Source organism: Astyanax mexicanus, chromosome 18 (assembly GCF_023375975.1).
Source record: "Astyanax mexicanus isolate ESR-SI-001 chromosome 18, AstMex3_surface, whole genome shotgun sequence".
Classification (NCBI taxonomy): Eukaryota; Metazoa; Chordata; class Actinopteri; order Characiformes; family Acestrorhamphidae; genus Astyanax; species Astyanax mexicanus.
Genome location: NC_064425.1, coordinates 32,370,920 through 32,393,054, shown reverse-complemented (window position 1 = coordinate 32,393,054; position 22,135 = coordinate 32,370,920). Strand labels below are relative to the sequence as shown.

At 39.6% G+C, this 22,135-nt stretch overlaps 1 protein-coding gene across 1 annotated transcript in view; it reads right to left on the bottom strand.

Moving 5' to 3' along the window:
- The window catches only part of dpf1 (double PHD fingers 1), a 108,478-nt gene that overhangs the window by 31,031 nt on the left and 55,312 nt on the right, over nucleotides 1-22,135 (bottom strand). The window contains 1 exon segment of the mRNA XM_049467158.1: nucleotides 8,970-9,101. Within this exon segment, the coding sequence (XP_049323115.1) occupies nucleotides 8,970-9,101 (132 nt within the window).

Genomic DNA, 22,135 nt, shown 5'->3' with positions numbered 1-22,135 from the left:
GAACATAAATTGTAAAATTGTAAGCTGCATTATAGCCCACTGTGCAATTTATATGATGCCAATTGGTGGGCTATCTCAAACAAATCTCAAACTAATTACAGCTGATGCTAACTGTTGAGCCATCACTGCAGTTCACATGATGCTGATTGGTGGGTTGTAACAAAGCTGTAAACTCACCAATTAGCACTAAACCGCATCACAATCGTAAACCATCTAGCTAAAGGGTAAATTGTGAACTTACAGCTGCATTAGTTTACATGATGCTGATTGGTGGCCTGTAATAAAGCTATAAACTCAACAAATAGCATTAAACTGCGTCACGATCTCAAAATAATTAGCAGTGATGCTAACTGTTGCACGATAAAAAAATGGTACTGATGCTAACTGTTACTGCCATCAGTGCAGTTTACATGATGCTAATTAATGAGCTGTAATACAGCTGTAAAATTGCAGCACAGTCTCAAAGAAATTAGCACTGATGCTAACTGTTGGGTTTGTAGCTGCCTTTTTGCCATCAGTGCAGTTTACATGATACTGATTGATGGGCTATAAGGCTGTAAACTCACCAATTAGCACTAAATCGCATCACAATCTTAAACCACCTAACTATAGTGTAAATTGTGAACTTACAGCTGCATTAGTTTACATGATGCTGATTGGTGGGCTGTAATACAGCTATTAACTCAACAAATAGCATCAAACTGCATCACAATTTCAAACAAATTAGCACTGATGCTAACTGTTGGGTTTATACCTGCCTTTTTGTTATCAGTGCAGTTTACATGATACTGATTGTTGGGCAACACCTATAAACCCACCAAATCATGTCATATAAACTGCATCACAATCTCAAACCCACTAGCAATATTGCTAAATGGTGAACTTACAGCTGCATTAAAGCCACTGTGCAGTTTTTCTGCATTATATCCCACCTGCACTGAGCCAACCATGCTAATTAGTATGCTTGCAGCTGCATTATTGCTCACTGTGCAGCTTACACAATGCTAAATCGTTGGCTATGATGCAGCAATAAACCTACCAATTAGTATCCAAACAATTATTGGGTTTGCAGTTGCACTACAGCCCACCATGCAGTTTGCATGATGCTAACTGGTGGGCATTAATGCTGCTAGAAGCTCACCGATGAGCATCAAACTGCATCTCAATCCAATTAGCACTGCTGCTAACTACTGAGCTTACAGCTGCCCTATAGCCCATCATGCAGTTTGCACTATGCTAATGGGTGGGCTTTAATGTACTGTGGGTGTAAACCCACCAATTAGCATCTTCACAATTATCACACACTTCAAACCTCAGACTGCATTATAATCTTAAACCCATTATCAGTGATACTTTATGATGCTTTTATGAGGCTTTTAACCTCATTACAAGATGCATGATCCAAACTGCATGACTAAATCATCACATACTCGTCTCAAACTCACAATCTCAAACCAACCAAGCTAATTAATGGGCTTGTAGCTGCATAGCAGCCCACCATGCAGTTTAGATTACGCTAACTGGTGGACCATAATGCATTAGCCATAAGCTCACCAATTGGCATTAAAATGTCACATCACCACAATTATCACGTACCGCAAACAAACATTGTTAAATTTGAGTGACATTAATTAATGAGCAATAATGTCGTTATAGCATTTAGGTGGGTTTATATCTGCACTATACCACACCGTGAAGAAGTGTGTTGGTATATACTGCACTGGCTGCTTGTGTATTCATGGTTGGACATGGTTTGGCTTCAGGAAAATGGGCTACAGTGTGATTGATCATGCATGTCGAGACTAAATTGAAGCACACTGATTCTTTCTCTTCCATTTCTGACTCTCATAACTTGCATATTGCTGGCAAAGGTTTATCAGTTGCACTGATTAATACACTCACTAATGCATGCCATATTGCGGCAAATTTCGGCATGCCGTTACAGTGGTGTGAAAAAGTGTTTTTGCCCCTTCATGAGTTCTTATTGTTTTGCATGTTTGTAACTCTTAAATGTTTCAGATCATAAAACTAAAAAAGTGTTTTGCCCTCCCAGTTAAAACATAACTTAACTGTGTATTACAGTATTAACTTACGTGTAATTACGTATTAACGGTGTATTACAGTTGGGTTCTCAATTAAAAAATAATTTAAATTGAACCTGCCTGACAAAGTAAAGTAGACTAAACAATACTCGAAAGCTAGACCTCATGCCAATATTCAAAGAAATTCAGAAACAAATGAGAAAGTAAGAAAGTAAGTGAAATCTATCAGTCTGGAAAGGGTTATAAACACATTTCTAAAGTTTTGGGGCTCCAACAAATTCTATAGTGAGAGCCACTATGCACTAATAGCAAAAACGTGGAACAATGGTGAACATTCCCAGGAGTGACCGGCCGACCAAAATTACCACAAGAGCAGAGCGAAGGTCACAAAAGATAAAACAACATCCAAAGAACTGCAGGCCTCACTTGCCTCAGTTAAGGTCAGTGTTCATGACTCTACCATAAAAAAGACACTGGGCAAAATGGCCTACATGTCAAAGTGCCAAGACTCGTTTCAATTTTGCCAGAAAACATCTTGATGATCCCTAAGACTTTTGTGAAAATACTTGGTTGGCTGAAGAGACAATAGTTGAACTTTTACATGTAACTGAACTTTTTGTCCAATTACATCTGGCGTCAAGAGCAAGAGCATCATACCTACAGTAAAACATGGTTATGCTAGTGTGATGGTCTGTGGCTGTTTTGCTGCTTTAGGACCTGGAAAACTTGCTGTGATAAATGGAACCATGAAATCCACTTTCTACCAAAAAGTCCTGAAGAAGAATGTTCAGCCATCTGTTTGTGACCTCAGGCTAAAGTCAACTTGGGTTCTGCAGCAGGACAATGATCCGAAACACACCAGCAGGTCAGCTCTGAATGGACTAGATTTTGAAGTAGACTTTGGATTGGCCTAGATTTAGATCCTGACATGAAACCCATTAAGATGGCACGAGGGGGCAAACACTTTTTCACACAGGGCCATGTATGTTTAGAAATTCATTTAAAAAACTTCATTTTGTGTTTACTGTCGTCTTTGATTAATATTTAACCCTAGAACGCTAACACCGGGTAATTTTCACCCACACAGTTGTTTTCATGTGATTTTCATTGTGTTGCTGCTGTCTGAGTTGCATGGGACTTTGGGGAGCTTCAGGTGCTCACTGATGTCATTAATGTTATGGTTGATTCCCTCCTCCCATCTATGTTTTTGTCAAGAGGCATGGGTTCGGTTGATTTTCGTCTGGCGTTAGTAATAGGGAGTAACACATTTTATGGGTGTAATTTACTTAATGTCGATGCTGATGTGTTTGTGTGTTTAAATCAGGCACTTGCATGTCCCAGGAATGGGTGGACCAAAGACCAAGTTCTCAGCAGCATTATTATTATTTTGTTAGGACATTACCTGTTAAGGATTATATGTTTTTTCAATAATGTTCAATGTTTCTGCTCTTTTATAGGGTAATCCATGGTACTTTTTATTAGATTTTATGTGATGTTGTATGTTGTAAAATTAAAGAAGGGTTCTTTTTTTCAGTTCAGTTCAGTTCAGTTTTTTTATGGTGAATTGGTTTAATGGTGCTGTATTACTTGAATGTCCATCACTATTAGAGGTTGTGATAAACTACCTAGCTAATGTTAGCTTAACTTAGCCATCAATCAAACATTTTGTCTGTATTTACTGTGTTTTCCTGCATCTCTGCTTATTGAGCTTTTAAAGAGAATGCTAAAGCTGCATCACGCTGTGTTCACCTCCTATTGTATTCCATACCTGGCATCCCGGGGTGTGCAAATAGGGGAATGGGTGAGCCAGTGGGCGGGATTAGAGGCTGAAACATAAACAGATTTCTATTCAAAAATGAACATACTGGCTGAGGTTCTACTATAAAGATAAAGATGCTAAACATGTTTCCTGAATATCTGTTCACACATCCTCATCATTTTATCAGATAGTACAGAAATAACATACATATTCGTATTTTACAGGCATGATATCAAATGTTCCTTTTCTTTTTGCTGTTGAAAAGAAACGCAGGTAAATTGTGCCTCAACAGAAGCTGAGATCACATATGGCCGAGCACTCGAAAGATCATCAACACGAACTGCATCAACACTCTCTCGTTTGGCAGCACAAACACATCACACTTCATTTACATTAGAAACAGGCTAGCAGGTGGAGTGTGATCAGCGGCGGTGACGGACTCTCAGATCTTACACTGTCGTTTACAGACTGAGGATTATACGAGTTTATTAATGATCGGTTTAAACATCAGCTCACATTAAGTACCTTATGTGATGATTATTATTATTTTTAATTCTGTTGATACTTTCGTATTTTTATTTACCCATTTAATAATTTATTTCTAATTCTTTCCCATTTTCTCTCCAATTCAGAGGACCACTTACCCCACCCATCATTAATACAAACCACAACACTAGGATGGTATTGGCAAGTGCACATCTCCTTCAATACAGGGGAAATCAGACTCTGCCCCTTTTTCAAGCATTATGGAGTGTACTGCTGAGAGAGCGAGAGCGAGAGTATGAGAAGATGAAAAAGTGAAAGAGAGCGAGAGGGTGTGAGAGAGAGCGTGAAAGTGAAAGAGAGACAGGGTGTGAGAGAGAGGGTGCAAGACAGTGAGAAAGTTAGAAAGAGAGAGAGGGAGAGAGAGAGAGAGAGAGAGAGAGAGAGAGAGAGAGAGAGAGAGAGAAAGAGAGAGAGATAGATAATGGCACAACGGGAACAAACAACCCACAATCCAAAATAATGTGACCTAGCTAGGCCAATATTGTGATCACTGTCCCCACACTCTCACGCTCTCTCTCTCTCTCTCTCTACACACACACACACACACATATATATGGTACATTGGTACATATGGTACATATATGCATGGTACATTTAATTCAGCAAAGTGTTACTGCATTTCAGTTCAATGCACTACCAGCACTTTGTTATACTTTACAGTACCAGTAGATAAAATGGTAACTTGCTCTTTTTACCTACAACACTGTGTCCAGGCAAAAAAAAAAACATTATATTATATATAACTGAGTACCCAAGGAAAGGTTGCTCTGGTGGGAAGGACTACACACTAATGGTGGATGAGGGTTGGGGACACACACCCAAATAATATGCAAATAAATGATGCCAAGAGCCGAGGTTTTGTGTAATATACTAAGAAATGTTAGGTAGACTTTACCTAACATTTACAAATTGCAAATTGCTGCTTTAAACGTATGATAAATAGATTCTACAGTTTGTTTATACTCTATAATTAGGTAACAGGGTGGGGCGGACGTCTTGTTGTCTTCAATCAAAGAAGTAAAATATGTGGGTGTAGTTTAATTAACTCTCTGTGGAGTATGTTGGTCAGTATGTTTTTACTTGGTTTATTTGGGTTTACAACACTAAACAGCATATAAATCCCTATCAGTTAAAATCACACTTCTTACCATTATAAAACAGTTTTAGCTGTTCAGGGCCAGCAGGTGATCTTTTTCCCTTCAGAAAATGATTTTCTTTCAGGTTTAAATTAAATTACATTTTAAAAAACTATATATTTTTGTGTTCACACTGACTGTATTTCCCATTTAAATATGCAAAACACAATAAATCATACGGGGGGGGGGTTTATTTCCTCGCCTGCTGACGGTTTGATTGTCTCCGTAACCAGCGGTCTCAGTCTACACCTCCACCCCTGTGTGTGCCAGGGCGCATCTGCGGGGGAGGGGCGGGGCTTCTTAACTCAAACTACTGGAGTCACAAAATCCAATTTTCAGGTGCATATCTGGAGGGGGGCGACCTCCAAATGCAAACACACACACACACTCACACACACACCCTGACACATTCACATCAATGCCTAGCCAACCCCCCACACAAACCACACACACACACCATCCACCACCACTGCACACTCTCTTCTTTACCACACGCACACACACACTCCAACACCACACACACACTCACACACACACACACAGCCTCGACGCCTCATATGAAAAAGAATATGAGCAGACATGAATTTTAATGCAGCTTCTCATCTCGACTCCAACTCGCTCCAACCGGCTCCAGCTACTGCAGAAATAAATAAAAATTCAGGAAAAAATACAGATAACCCACAGATGAATCTTAAATCAAAAGCTAAGAAGAGACGAGGGAGCGCAAAAGAGAGAGAGAGAGAGAGAGAGAGAGAGAGAGATAGGCTTAGAAATGAAAAGGAAATGAGAAGGAGAAAATAAAAAACTGAGAGAAGCAGAGAAATGCACACAATCATAGAAATGCAAGAAATGGGAACGATATAGACATATGCTCAGAAATGCAAGAGAGAAAAAAAAGAGAATGAGAGAGAGAGGGCAAGAAAGAAAGAGGGAGGGAGAGAGAAGCACAGGCACAGAAATGGGAGAGAGAAAGAGAAATGGAAAGAGATATTTAAGAGGAGTGGCAGAAAAGACAAAGGGATGAGACAGAGGAAAGAGCGAGAAAGTGAGACAGAAAGAGAGCGAGAGGAATGTGACTGAAGGGGGAAAACGAGAGGAGAGGAGAACAGAGGCACAGAGAGAGAGAGAGAAAATGGAAAAAGCCAGAATCTCATCTCTCGGCAGAATAATCTGTCATTTATCAAACTGATTGAAAACGGAGAGAAGTAGAGAGGGAGGGGCGGGGCTCCGGCGGTGAAAAAAAGAAAGAAATAAAGCGAGAGAGAAAGAGAAAAGAAGGAAAAAGAGGAAAAGAGAGAATGTGGATTTGGTCGTGTTCCAATACCTCGGCGTACAGCTCCGGTCTGGCGGCGGCGCTCCGGCGTCTAGACGTTTCTTTTTTTGGGGCTTTGGAATATTGCATGAATAATGTATGGCCGAGTTTCATTAAACCCCCCTTATTAATAACACTGCTGCTGGTGTAGCACTGAGAGGACTGTGTGCACAACCTGACAGACTGAGGGGCAATGAAATATGTATTTCCGCACATACAAATACACACACACACACGCACACACATATACACACATTCAAACATATTTCTAAATATTGTACAAAACAAGCATACAGTATAGTAACTGTATTTTTATTTTTTAACCCTACAGCAGGGCTGTGCAGTCAGGAGCCAGAGCGCGAGGTGGTGAGAAGGCAGGCAGGCCTTCACCCTGGTGCTCGGCCAATTAACTCCGGGAGGTAAACGGGCACGCTTTCACAAGGACACGACAACCAGGTCAAATACAGCAGCAGACAAAAAGACTCAGACACTCAGACGAGCAGGCCAAGGCCCATCGGACAAAACACAACTGAATGTGTTCAATCTCATTTACACAGTTTATGTAGTGATAAATAGTTCCTTTGCTTTAAAATAAATAAAATATGAACTTCAGCATCATGCTAATGCTAACTGCACTACATAGTTCTGGTGAAGCGGTGTAGAAAAAAGCTCTTCAGAACTGTGTTGCTCTCTGTTATTACTGTAAAATCCTGTAAAATTACTCCACCACCTCAATCCACATGCTCCTCTCACTTCCAGTGAGTTCTGGCTTAAGCAGTGGCGTGAAGTTAATACAGTATGTACCAGTGTTGGGAGTAACGGCGTCGAAATAAATGGCGTTACTTACACCGTTACTTTTTTCAGTAACGAGTAATCTAACTAATTACTCTGACTGTCACTATAACGTCGTTACCATTTCCGACACCCTGTTACTGCACGTTACTTTAGCCACTCAATTAACTTATTTTTTTTACTTTGCGCAGACAAAGGCACAAGTGTGTGTGTGTGTGCGTCGTGTGTGTGAGTCACAAGGGAGGGGAGAATGAGATAACCGCCTAAGCAATGATTGTTGTCTTTGCTGTCATGCACTCTATTCATCTGGCTTATAAAACACACTCTGAGAAGGTGGGGGCGGGGGGTGGGTGTTACGAGGGCGAGTAACACAAAAGTAATGCAATAGTTACTTTTACTGGTAACTAGTTATGTTTATAGTGGAGTAACTCAGTTAGTAACTCAGTTACTTTTTTGGAGTAACTAGTAATTATAACAAATTACTTTTTAACGTGCCCAACACTGTTAGGTACCCCTGCTGCAAAACCCCACCCCTGCCGACCTACACATTATCATATGAATATTACAATAACTGCATATTCTCTGTCTTAGTTATATAAACTTAATAAACATTAACAGCCAGAAATAGAGCTATAAATAGCAAAAGTACCATTTATGATAGACCACAACATTCAATGCTTAATGTTCCTACAAGTAACGTTACAGCTGTTTAACAAATGTCACTCATTTGTATGCCTACAGTACGCCAGGACAGCCAAAACATTAAGTACACAAAATAAAGTTTTATTCCTGATAAAAGGTTTTCAATTAGAAACGATACAATATTTGTCTTATATGCAATCACAATTCCATGATGGTTAGCTAACTATTGAACTAATCCAGCAGGCACACTGTATTACGACTAACCAATGAGTGTGTAGTACCTTCATCAGAACACTGAGAAGGGGTTAGACGGCCATGGCCCCGCCCCTGTAGTGAAAATCATGAATCTGATTGGTTAAATTGTCCCATGACTTTGCTAATAGCCTCATTACTACATCCTTCACAAAATCAGCAGAAGGGGCCACACAGACACAAGGGGGCAGAAGCCATATAAAAAAAAAAGTTTTGATTGGTTAGTACAGCTGCCAGTCAGATATTTTTTAGTCCTATAGCAACTAAAAAATGCAGATAAATGCTTTGAATTATTTGCTGTTTTTTATTTAAGTTAATTTATGAAATATATGCCTATAGTTTACAATAACTATAATATATATTTCCTGATTAAATTTTATGTAATGATTTACATGCACCTATTGTCACCCCTTCTCTAAAGGCTTAGATGGGCCTCACTGCACACCACTGGGTTTAAGGAGATAAGATAAAATAGTGTAAAAACTCACGCTTGTGGTTGTTCTTGCGTTGGAATGGAAGAGTGTGGCGTTCAGAGTCCTCCTCTCCCTCTTCGTCCGCTAGGTGTGTATGGGTGTAGTGGTAACTCAGGCCCGGGCGGTTCTTGTAACGTTTGCCGCAGACTAAACACACACACACAAAACAAAGAATGAGTTCGATGTTCGATGATGTTTGATCATTTGTTGAATTTTTATATACCGAATACAGTGAATCAGCCAACACACATCTGAAGCTAAAGGCTAACGTAGCTAATCAGTAATAAAAGCCAGTTAGCATATTCAGTGAGCATAAAGACACGTAAAAACAAGATCTATATATCTAGGTTTCAGCTGGAATTATCTTAACAGATCTTTTTATCTATTTTAAATATTTTCCACAAAATAACCATATACAATATTACAAATAACCACATAACCATATATGTAAACACACTGGATGCATCTGTGGACCAATTATCAGTCAGGTTCATTAGATTTATTACCAAAGTTTACCTAATTTTAAAATGTGTCCATTGTCTCTCAGGTAAAGGTAAAGTTTGAGGTACAATATGCGGTACAGCATGAGGTAAAATGTAAGGTAAAGAGTGAGGTAAAATGTGAAGTAATGTCTGAGGTAGAGTGTGAGGTAAGACGTCAGGTCAAGTGAAAAGGAAATTGTGAGGTAAAGATCACAGTAAAGTGTAAGGTAAAGTGTAAGGTAAAATGAAGTAAAGTGTGAGGTAAAGCCTTAGGTACAATACTAGGTAAAGTGTGAGGTAAAGTGTAAATTATGGAATATATTAGACAAAGTGTGTGGTTTAGTTTGAGGGTAAGTGTTAGGTACAGTTTGAGGTAAAGTTTGAGGTAAAGTGTGAGGTACAGTTTGAGGTAAAGTGTGAGGAACATTTGAGGTAAACTTTGAGGTACAGTTTGAGGGAAAGTGTGAGGTACATTTGAGGGAAAGTGTGAGGTACATTTGAGGTAAAGTGTGAGGTACATTTGAGGTAAAGTGTGAGGTACAGTTTGAGGTAAAGTGTAAGGTACAGTTTGAGGGAAAGTGTGAGGTACAGTTTGAGGTAAAGTTTGAGGTACCTTTGAGGCAAAGTGTGAGGTACAGTTTGAGGTAAAGTTTGAGGTAAAATGTGAGGTACAGTTTGAGGTAAAGTGTAAAGTACATTTGAGGTAAAGTTTGAGGTAAAGTTTGAGGTAAAATGTGAGGTAACGTTTGAGGTAAAGTGTGAGGTAAAGTGTGAGGTACAGTTTGAGGTACAGTTTGAGGTAAAGTGTGAGGTACATTTGAGGTTCAGTTTGAGGTAAAGTTTGGGGTAAAGTGTGAGGTACATTTGAGGTTCAGTTTGAGGTAAAGTTTGAGGTAAAGTTTGAGGTACATTTGAGGTAAAGTTGAGGTACAGTTTGAGGTAAAGTTTGAGGTACATTTGAGGTAAAGTTGAGGTACAGTTTGAGGTAAAGTTTGAGGTAAAATGTGAGGTACAGTTTGAGGTAAAGTTTGAGGTAAAGTTTGAGGTAAAGTGTGAGGTACATTTGAGGTAAAGATTGAGGTACAGTTTGAGGTAAAGTGTGAGGTACATTTGAGGTAAAGTTTGAGGTAAAGTGTGAGGTACATTTGAGGTAAAGTTTGAGGTACAGTTTGAGGTAAAGTGTGAGGTACATTTGAGGTAAAGTGTGAGGTACATTTGAGGTAAAGTGTGAGGTAAAGTGTGAGGTAAAGTGTGAGGTACATTTGAGGTCAAGTTTGAGGTAAAGTGTGAGGTACATTTGAGGTCAAGTTTGAGGTACAGTTTGAGGTAAAGTGTGAGATACATTTGAGCTAAAGTGTGATGTACAGTTTGAGGTACAGTTTGAGGTAAAGCGTGAGGTACAGTTTAAGGTAAAGTGTGAGGTACAGTTTGTGGTAAAGTGTGAGGTACATTTGAGGTACAGTTTGAGGTAAAGTGTGAGGTACATTTGAGGTAAAGTTTGAGCTACAGTTTGAGGTACATTTGAGGTAAAGTGTGAGGTACCTTTTGGGGTAAAGTGTGAGTTACAGTTTGAGGTAGAGTGTGAGGTACATTTTGAGGTAAAGTGTGAGGTACAGTTTGAGGTAGAGTGTGAGGTACAGTTTGAGGTAGAGTGTGAGGTACAGTTTAAGGTAAAGTGTGAGATGCAGTTTGAGGTAGAGTGTGAGGAAAATTTGAGGTAAAGTTTGAGGTAAAGTATGAGGTACATTTGAGGTAAAGTTTGAGGTACAGTTTGAGGTAAAGTGTGAGGTACATTTGAGGTAAAGTGTGAGGTACATTTGAGGTAAAGTGTGAGGTAAAGTGTGAGGTAAAGTGTGAGGTACATTTGAGGTCAAGTTTGAGGTAAAGTGTGAGGTACATTTGAGGTCAAGTTTGAGGTACAGTTTGAGGTAAAGTGTGAGATACATTTGAGCTAAAGTGTGATGTACAGTTTGAGGTACAGTTTGAGGTAAAGCGTGAGGTACAGTTTAAGGTAAAGTGTGAGGTACAGTTTGTGGTAAAGTGTGAGGTACATTTGAGGTACAGTTTGAGGTAAAGTGTGAGGTACATTTGAGGTAAAGTTTGAGCTACAGTTTGAGGTAAAGTGTGAGGTACATTTGAGGTAAAGTGTGAGGTACCTTTTGGGGTAAAGTGTGAGTTACAGTTTGAGGTAGAGTGTGAGGTACATTTTGAGGTAAAGTGTGAGGTACAGTTTGAGGTAGAGTGTGAGGTACAGTTTGAGGTAGAGTGTGAGGTACAGTTTAAGGTAAAGTGTGAGATGCAGTTTGAGGTAGAGTGTGAGGAAAATTTGAGGTACAGTTTGAGGTACAGTTTGAGGTAAAGTGTGAGGTAAATTTGAGGTAAAGATTGAGGTACAGTTTGAGGTAAAGTGTGAGGTACATTTGAGGTAAAGTTTGAGGTAAAGTGTGAGGTACATTTGAGGTAAAGTTGAGGTACAGTTTGAGGTAAAGTGTGAGGTACATTTGAGGTAAAGTTTGAGGTAAAGTTTGAGGTAAAGTGTGAGGTAAAGTGTGAGGTACATTTGAGGTAAAGTTTGAGGTACAGTTTGAGGTAAAGTGTGAGGTACATTTGAGGTAAAGTTTGAGGTACAGTTTGAGGTAAAGTGTGAGATACATTTGAACTAAAGTGTGATGTACAGTTTGAGGTACAGTTTGAGGTAAAGCGTGAGGTACAGTTTAAGGTAAAGTGTGAGGTACAGTTTGTGGTGAAGTGTGAGGTACATTTGAGGTACAGTTTGAGGTAAAGTGTGAGGTACATTTGAGGTAAAGTTTGAGCTACAGTTTGAGGTAAAGTGTGAGGTACATTTGAGGTAAAGTGTGAGGTACCTTTTGGGGTAAAGTGTGAGTTACAGTTTGAGGTAGAGTGTGAGGTACCTTTTGAGGTAAAGTGTGAGGTACAGTTTGAGGTAGAGTGTGAGGTACAGTTTGAGGTAGAGTGTGAGGTACAGTTTAAGGTAAAGTGTGAGATGCAGTTTGAGGTAGAGTGTGAGGAAAATTTGAGGTAAAGTTTGAGGTACAGTTTGAGGTAAAGTGTGAGGTAAATTTGAGGTAAAGTTTGAGGTACAGTTTGAGGTAGAGTGTGAGGTAAATTTGAGGTAAAGTTTGAGGTACAGTTTGAGGTAAAGTGTGAGGTAAATTTGAGGTAAAGTTTGAGGTACAGTTTGAGGTAGAGTGTGAGGTAAATTTGAGGTAAAGTTTGAGGTACAGTTTGAGGTAAAGTGTGAGGTACAGTTTGAGGTAAAGTGTAAGCTACAGTTTGAGGTAAAGTGTGAGCTACAGTTTGAGGTAAAGTGTGAGGTACATTTGAGGTAAAGTTTGAGGTACAGTTTGAGGTAAAGTGTGAGGTACATTTGAGGTAAAGTTTGAGGTAAAGTTTGAGGTAAAGTGTGAGGTAAAGTGTGAGGAACATTTGAGGTAAATTTTGAGGTACAGTTTGAGGTAAAGTGTGAGGTACATTTGAGGTAAAGTTTGAGGTAAAGTTTGAGGTAAAGTGTGAGATACATTTGAGCTAAAGTGTGATGTACAGTTTGAGGTACAGTTTGAGGTAAAGCGTGAGGTACAGTTTAAGGTAAAGTGTGAGGTACAGTTTGTGGTAAAGTGTGAGGTACATTTGAGGTACAGTTTGAGGTAAAGTGTGATGTACATTTGAGGTAAAGTTTGAGGTACAGTTTGAGGTAAAGTGTGAGGTACATTTGAGGTAAAGTGTGAGGTACCTTTTGGGGTAAAGTGTGAGTTACAGTTTGAGGTAGAGTGTGAGGTACCTTTTGAGGTAAAGTGTGAGGTACAGTTTGAGGTAGAGTGTGAGGTACAGTTTGAGGTAGAGTGTGAGGTACAGTTTAAGGTAAAGTGTGAGATGCAGTTTGAGGTAGAGTATGAGGAAAATTTGAGGTAAAGTTTGAGGTACAGTTTGAGGTAAAGTGTGAGGTAAATTTGAGGTAAAGTTTGAGGTACAGTTTGAGGTAGAGTGTGAGGTAAATTTGAGGTAAAGTTTGAGGTACAGTTTGAGGTAAAGTGTAAGGTACATTTGAGGTAAAGTGTGAGGTACAGTTTGAGGTAAAGTGTGAGCTACAGTTTGAGGTAAAGTGTGAGCTACAGTTTGAGGTAAAGTGTGAGCTACAGTTTGAGGTAAAGTGTGAGGTACAGTTTGAGGTAAAGTGTGAGGTACATTTGAGGTAAAGTTTGAGGTAAAGTTTGAGGTAAAGTGTGAGGTAAAGTGTGAGGTACATTTGAGGTAAAGTTTGAGGTACAGTTTGAGGTAAAGTGTGAGGTACATTTGAGGTAAAGTTTGAGGTACAGTTTGAGGTAAAGTGTGAGATACATTTGAGCTAAAGTGTGATGTACAGTTTGAGGTACATTTGAGGTAAAGCGTGAGGTACAGTTTAAGGTAAAGTGTGAGGTACAGTTTGTGGTAAAGTGTGAGGTACATTTGAGGTACAGTTTGAGGTAAAGTGTGAGGTACATTTGAGGTAAAGTTTGAGCTACAGTTTGAGGTAAAGTGTGAGTTACAGTTTGAGGTAGAGTGTGAGGTACCTTTTGGGGTAAAGTGTGAGTTACAGTTTGAGGTAAAGCGTGAGGTACAGTTTAAGGTAAAGTGTGAGGTACAGTTTGTGGTAAAGTGTGAGGTACATTTGAGGTACAGTTTGAGGTAAAGTGTGATGTACATTTGAGGTAAAGTTTGAGGTACAGTTTGAGGTAAAGTGTGAGGTACATTTGAGGTAAAGTGTGAGGTACCTTTTGGGGTAAAGTGTGAGTTACAGTTTGAGGTAGAGTGTGAGGTACCTTTTGAGGTAAAGTGTGAGGTACAGTTTGAGGTAGAGTGTGAGGTACAGTTTGAGGTAGAGTGTGAGGTACAGTTTAAGGTAAAGTGTGAGATGCAGTTTGAGGTAGAGTATGAGGAAAATTTGAGGTAAAGTTTGAGGTACAGTTTGAGGTAAAGTGTGAGGTAAATTTGAGGTAAAGTTTGAGGTACAGTTTGAGGTAGAGTGTGAGGTAAATTTGAGGTAAAGTTTGAGGTACAGTTTGAGGTAAAGTGTAAGGTACATTTGAGGTAAAGTGTGAGGTACAGTTTGAGGTAAAGTGTGAGCTACAGTTTGAGGTAAAGTGTGAGCTACAGTTTGAGGTAAAGTGTGAGCTACAGTTTGAGGTAAAGTGTGAGGTACAGTTTGAGGTAAAGTGTGAGGTACATTTGAGGTAAAGTTTGAGGTAAAGTTTGAGGTAAAGTGTGAGGTAAAGTGTGAGGTACATTTGAGGTAAAGTTTGAGGTACAGTTTGAGGTAAAGTGTGAGGTACATTTGAGGTAAAGTTTGAGGTACAGTTTGAGGTAAAGTGTGAGATACATTTGAGCTAAAGTGTGATGTACAGTTTGAGGTACATTTGAGGTAAAGCGTGAGGTACAGTTTAAGGTAAAGTGTGAGGTACAGTTTGTGGTAAAGTGTGAGGTACATTTGAGGTACAGTTTGAGGTAAAGTGTGAGGTACATTTGAGGTAAAGTTTGAGCTACAGTTTGAGGTAAAGTGTGAGTTACAGTTTGAGGTAGAGTGTGAGGTACCTTTTGGGGTAAAGTGTGAGTTACAGTTTGAGGTAGAGTGTGAGGTACCTTTTGAGGTAGAGTGTGAGGTACAGTTTGAGGTAGAGTGTGAGGTACAGTTTGAGGTAGAGTGTGAGGTACAGTTTAAGGTAAAGTGTGAGATGCAGTTTGAGGTAGAGTGTGAGGAAAATTTGAGGTAAAGTTTGAGGTACAGTTTGAGGTAAAGTGTAAGGTACATTTGAGGTAGAGTGTGAGGTAAATTTGAGGTAAAGTTTGAGGTACAGTTTGAGGTAAAGTGTAAGGTACATTTGAGGTAAAGTGTGAGGTACAGTTTGAGGTAGAGTGTGAGGTACAGTTTGAGGTAGAGTGTGAGGTACAGTTTAAGGTAAAGTGTGAGATGCAGTTTGAGGTAGAGTGTGAGGAAAATTTGAGGTAAAGTTTGAGGTACAGTTTGAGGTAAAGTGTGAGGTAAATTTGAGGTAAAGTTTGAGGTACAGTTTGAGGTAGAGTGTGAGGTAAATTTGAGGTAAAGTTTGAGGTACAGTTTGAGGTAAAGTGTGAGGTACAGTTTGAGGTAAAGTGTAAGCTACAGTTTGAGGTAAAGTGTGAGCTACAGTTTGAGGTAAAGTGTGAGGTACATTTGAGGTAAAGTTTGAGGTACAGTTTGAGGTAAAGTGTGAGGTACATTTGAGGTAAAGTTTGAGGTAAAGTTTGAGGTAAAGTGTGAGGTAAAGTGTGAGGAACATTTGAGGTAAATTTTGAGGTACAGTTTGAGGTAAAGTGTGAGGTACATTTGAGGTAAAGTTTGAGGTAAAGTTTGAGGTAAAGTGTGAGATACATTTGAGCTAAAGTGTGATGTACAGTTTGAGGTACAGTTTGAGGTAAAGCGTGAGGTACAGTTTAAGGTAAAGTGTGAGGTACAGTTTGTGGTAAAGTGTGAGGTACATTTGAGGTACAGTTTGAGGTAAAGTGTGATGTACATTTGAGGTAAAGTTTGAGGTACAGTTTGAGGTAAAGTGTGAGGTACATTTGAGGTAAAGTGTGAGGTACCTTTTGGGGTAAAGTGTGAGTTACAGTTTGAGGTAGAGTGTGAGGTACCTTTTGAGGTAAAGTGTGAGGTACAGTTTGAGGTAGAGTGTGAGGTACAGTTTGAGGTAGAGTGTGAGGTACAGTTTAAGGTAAAGTGTGAGATGCAGTTTGAGGTAGAGTATGAGGAAAATTTGAGGTAAAGTTTGAGGTACAGTTTGAGGTAAAGTGTGAGGTAAATTTGAGGTAAAGTTTGAGGTACAGTTTGAGGTAGAGTGTGAGGTAAATTTGAGGTAAAGTTTGAGGTACAGTTTGAGGTAAAGTGTAAGGTACATTTGAGGTAAAGTGTGAGGTACAGTTTGAGGTAAAGTGTGAGCTACAGTTTGAGGTAAAGTGTGAGCTACAGTTTGAGGTAAAGTGTGAGCTACAGTTTGAGGTAAAGTGTGAGGTACAGTTTGAGGTAAAGTGTGAGGTACATTTGAGGTAAAGTTTGAGGTAAAGTTTGAGGTAAAGTGTGAGGTAAAGTGTGAGGTACATTTGAGGTAAAGTTTGAGGTACAGTTTGAGGTAAAGTGTGAGGTACATTTGAGGTAAAGTTTGAGGTACAGTTTGAGGTAAAGTGTGAGATACATTTGAGCTAAAGTGTGATGTACAGTTTGAGGTACATTTGAGGTAAAGCGTGAGGTACAGTTTAAGGTAAAGTGTGAGGTACAGTTTGTGGTAAAGTGTGAGGTACATTTGAGGTACAGTTTGAGGTAAAGTGTGAGGTACATTTGAGGTAAAGTTTGAGCTACAGTTTGAGGTAAAGTGTGAGTTACAGTTTGAGGTAGAGTGTGAGGTACCTTTTGGGGTAAAGTGTGAGTTACAGTTTGAGGTAAAGCGTGAGGTACAGTTTAAGGTAAAGTGTGAGGTACAGTTTGTGGTAAAGTGTGAGGTACATTTGAGGTACAGTTTGAGGTAAAGTGTGATGTACATTTGAGGTAAAGTTTGAGGTACAGTTTGAGGTAAAGTGTGAGGTACATTTGAGGTAAAGTGTGAGGTACCTTTTGGGGTAAAGTGTGAGTTACAGTTTGAGGTAGAGTGTGAGGTACCTTTTGAGGTAAAGTGTGAGGTACAGTTTGAGGTAGAGTGTGAGGTACAGTTTGAGGTAGAGTGTGAGGTACAGTTTAAGGTAAAGTGTGAGATGCAGTTTGAGGTAGAGTATGAGGAAAATTTGAGGTAAAGTTTGAGGTACAGTTTGAGGTAAAGTGTGAGGTAAATTTGAGGTAAAGTTTGAGGTACAGTTTGAGGTAGAGTGTGAGGTAAATTTGAGGTAAAGTTTGAGGTACAGTTTGAGGTAAAGTGTAAGGTACATTTGAGGTAAAGTGTGAGGTACAGTTTGAGGTAAAGTGTGAGCTACAGTTTGAGGTAAAGTGTGAGCTACAGTTTGAGGTAAAGTGTGAGCTACAGTTTGAGGTAAAGTGTGAGGTACAGTTTGAGGTAAAGTGTGAGGTACATTTGAGGTAAAGTTTGAGGTAAAGTTTGAGGTAAAGTGTGAGGTAAAGTGTGAGGTACATTTGAGGTAAAGTTTGAGGTACAGTTTGAGGTAAAGTGTGAGGTACATTTGAGGTAAAGTTTGAGGTACAGTTTGAGGTAAAGTGTGAGATACATTTGAGCTAAAGTGTGATGTACAGTTTGAGGTACATTTGAGGTAAAGCGTGAGGTACAGTTTAAGGTAAAGTGTGAGGTACAGTTTGTGGTAAAGTGTGAGGTACATTTGAGGTACAGTTTGAGGTAAAGTGTGAGGTACATTTGAGGTAAAGTTTGAGCTACAGTTTGAGGTAAAGTGTGAGTTACAGTTTGAGGTAGAGTGTGAGGTACCTTTTGGGGTAAAGTGTGAGTTACAGTTTGAGGTAGAGTGTGAGGTACCTTTTGAGGTAGAGTGTGAGGTACAGTTTGAGGTAGAGTGTGAGGTACAGTTTGAGGTAGAGTGTGAGGTACAGTTTAAGGTAAAGTGTGAGATGCAGTTTGAGGTAGAGTGTGAGGAAAATTTGAGGTAAAGTTTGAGGTACAGTTTGAGGTAAAGTGTAAGGTACATTTGAGGTAGAGTGTGAGGTAAATTTGAGGTAAAGTTTGAGGTACAGTTTGAGGTAAAGTGTAAGGTACATTTGAGGTAAAGTGTGAGGTACAGTTTGAGGTAAAGTGTGAGCTACAGTTTGAGGTAAAGTGTGAGCTACAGTTTGAGGTAAAGCGTGAGGTACAGTTTAAGGTAAAGTGTGAGGTACAGTTTGAGGTAGAGTGTGAGGTACAGTTTGAGGTAGAGTGTGAGGTACAGTTTGAGGTAAAGTGTGAGGTACAGTTTGAGGTAGAGTGTGAGGTACAGTTTGAGGTAGAGTGTGAGGTACAGTTTAAGGTAAAGTGTGAGATGCAGTTTGAGGTAGAGTGTGAGGTAAATCTGAGGTAAAGTTTGAGGTACAGTTTGAGGTAAAGTGTAAGGTACATTTGAGGTAAAGTGTGAGGTACGGTTTGAGGTAAAGTGTGAGCTACAGTTTGAGGTAAAGTGTGAGGTACAGTTTGAGGTAAAGTTTGAGGTACAGTTTGAGGTAAAGTGTGAGGTACATTTGAGGTAAAGTTTGAGGTAAAGTTTGAGGTAAAGTGTGAGGTAAAGTGTGAGGAACATTTGAGGTAAATTTTGAGGTACAGTTTGAGGTAAAGTGTGAGGTACATTTGAGGTAAAGTTTGAGGTAAAGTTTGAGGTAAAGTGTGAGATACATTTGAGCTAAAGTGTGATGTACAGTTTGAGGTACAGTTTGAGGTAAAGCGTGAGGTACAGTTTAAGGTAAAGTGTGAGGTACAGTTTGTGGTAAAGTGTGAGGTACATTTGAGGTACAGTTTGAGGTAAAGTGTGATGTACATTTGAGGTAAAGTTTGAGGTACAGTTTGAGGTAAAGTGTGAGGTACATTTGAGGTAAAGTGTGAGGTACCTTTTGGGGTAAAGTGTGAGTTACAGTTTGAGGTAGAGTGTGAGGTACAGTTTAAGGTAAAGTGTGAGATGCAGTTTGAGGTAGAGTGTGAGGAAAATTTGAGGTAAAGTTTGAGGTACAGTTTGAGGTAAAGTGTGAGGTAAATTTGAGGTAAAGTTTGAGGTACAGTTTGAGGTAGAGTGTGAGGTAAATTTGAGGTAAAGTTTGAGGTACAGTTTGAGGTAAAGTGTAAGGTACATTTGAGGTAAAGTGTGAGGTACAGTTTGAGGTAAAGTGTGAGCTACAGTTTGAGGTAAAGTGTGAGCTACAGTTTGAGGTAAAGTGTGAGCTACAGTTTGAGGTAAAGTGTGAGGTACAGTTTGAGGTAAAGTGTGAGGTACATTTGAGGTAAAGTTTGAGGTAAAGTTTGAGGTAAAGTGTGAGGTAAAGTGTGAGGTACATTTGAGGTAAAGTTTGAGGTACAGTTTGAGGTAAAGTGTGAGGTACATTTGAGGTAAAGTTTGAGGTACAGTTTGAGGTAAAGTGTGAGATACATTTGAGCTAAAGTGTGATGTACAGTTTGAGGTACATTTGAGGTAAAGCGTGAGGTACAGTTTAAGGTAAAGTGTGAGGTACAGTTTGTGGTAAAGTGTGAGGTACATTTGAGGTACAGTTTGAGGTAAAGTGTGAGGTACATTTGAGGTAAAGTTTGAGCTACAGTTTGAGGTAAAGTGTGAGTTACAGTTTGAGGTAGAGTGTGAGGTACCTTTTGGGGTAAAGTGTGAGTTACAGTTTGAGGTAGAGTGTGAGGTACCTTTTGAGGTAGAGTGTGAGGTACAGTTTGAGGTAGAGTGTGAGGTACAGTTTGAGGTAGAGTGTGAGGTACAGTTTAAGGTAAAGTGTGAGATGCAGTTTGAGGTAGAGTGTGAGGAGAATTTGAGGTAAAGTTTGAGGTACAGTTTGAGGTAAAGTGTAAGGTACATTTGAGGTAGAGTGTGAGGTAAATTTGAGGTAAAGTTTGAGGTACAGTTTGAGGTAAAGTGTAAGGTACATTTGAGGTAAAGTGTGAGGTACAGTTTGAGGTAAAGTGTGAGCTACAGTTTGAGGTAAAGTGTGAGCTACAGTTTGAGGTAAAGTGTGAGGTACAGTTTGAGGTAAAATGTGAGGTACAGTTTGAGGTAGAGTGTGAGGTACAGTTTGAGGTAGAGTGTGAGGTACAGTTTGAGGTAAAGTGTGAGGTACAGTTTGAGGTAGAGTGTGAGGTACAGTTTGAGGTAGAGTGTGAGGTACAGTTTAAGGTAAAGTGTGAGATGCAGTTTGAGGTAGAGTGTGAGGTAAATCTGAGGTAAAGTTTGAGGTACAGTTTGAGGTAGAGTGTGAGGTAAATTTGAGGTAAAGTGTGAGGTACGGTTTGAGGTAAAGTGTGAGCTACAGTTTGAGGTAAAGTGTGAGGTACAGTTTGAGGTAAAGTGTGAGGTACAGTTTGAGGTAAAGTGTGAGGTACAGTTTGAGGTAGAGTGTGAGGTACAGTTTGAGGTAAAGTGTGAGGTACAGTTTGAGGTAAAGTGTGAGGTACATTTGAGGTAAAGTTTGAGGTAAAGTTTGAGGTAAAGTGTGAGGTAAAGTGTGAGGTACATTTGAGGTAAAGTTTGAGGTACAGTTTGAGGTAAAGTGTGAGGTACATTTGAGGTAAAGTTTGAGGTACAGTTTGAGGTAAAGTGTGAGATACATTTGAGCTAAAGTGTGATGTACAGTTTGAGGTACATTTGAGGTAAAGCGTGAGGTACAGTTTAAGGTAAAGTGTGAGGTACAGTTTGTGGTAAAGTGTGAGGTACATTTGAGGTACAGTTTGAGGTAAAGTGTGAGGTACATTTGAGGTAAAGTTTGAGCTACAGTTTGAGGTAAAGTGTGAGTTACAGTTTGAGGTAGAGTGTGAGGTACCTTTTGGGGTAAAGTGTGAGTTACAGTTTGAGGTAGAGTGTGAGGTACCTTTTGAGGTAGAGTGTGAGGTACAGTTTGAGGTAGAGTGTGAGGTACAGTTTGAGGTAGAGTGTGAGGTACAGTTTAAGGTAAAGTGTGAGATGCAGTTTGAGGTAGAGTGTGAGGAGAATTTGAGGTAAAGTTTGAGGTACAGTTTGAGGTAAAGTGTAAGGTACATTTGAGGTAGAGTGTGAGGTAAATTTGAGGTAAAGTTTGAGGTACAGTTTGAGGTAAAGTGTAAGGTACATTTGAGGTAAAGTGTGAGGTACAGTTTGAGGTAAAGTGTGAGCTACAGTTTGAGGTAAAGTGTGAGCTACAGTTTGAGGTAAAGTGTGAGGTACAGTTTGAGGTAAAATGTGAGGTACAGTTTGAGGTAGAGTGTGAGGTACAGTTTGAGGTAGAGTGTGAGGTACAGTTTGAGGTAAAGTGTGAGGTACAGTTTGAGGTAGAGTGTGAGGTACAGTTTGAGGTAGAGTGTGAGGTACAGTTTAAGGTAAAGTGTGAGATGCAGTTTGAGGTAGAGTGTGAGGTAAATCTGAGGTAAAGTTTGAGGTACAGTTTGAGGTAAAGTGTAAGGTACATTTGAGGTAAAGTGTGAGGTACGGTTTGAGGTAAAGTGTGAGCTACAGTTTGAGGTAAAGTGTGAGGTACAGTTTGAGGTAAAGTGTGAGGTACAGTTTGAGGTAAAGTGTGAGGTACAGTTTGAGGTAGAGTGTGAGGTACAGTTTGAGGTAGAGTGTGAGGTACAGTTTAAGGTAAAGTGTGAGATGCAGTTTGAGGTAGAGTGTGAGGAAAATTTGAGGTAAAGTTTGAGGTACAGTTTGAGGTAAATTTGAGGTAAAGTTTGAGGTACAGTTTGAGGTAGAGTGTGAGGTAAATTTGAGGTAAAGTTTGAGGTACAGTTTGAGGTAAAGTGTAAGGTACATTTGAGGTAAAGTGTGAGGTACAGTTTGAGGTAAAGTGTGAGGTACAGTTTGAGGTAAAGTGTGAGGTACAGTTTGAGGTAGAGTGTGAGGTACAGTTTGAGGTAAAGTGTGAGGTACAGTTTGAGGTAAAGTGTGAGCTACAGTTTGAGGTAAAGTGTGAGCTACAGTTTGAGGTAAAGTGTGAGCTACAGTTTGAGGTAAAGTGTGAGGTACAGTTTGAGGTAGAGTGTGAGGTACAGTTTGAGGTAGAGTGTGAGGTAC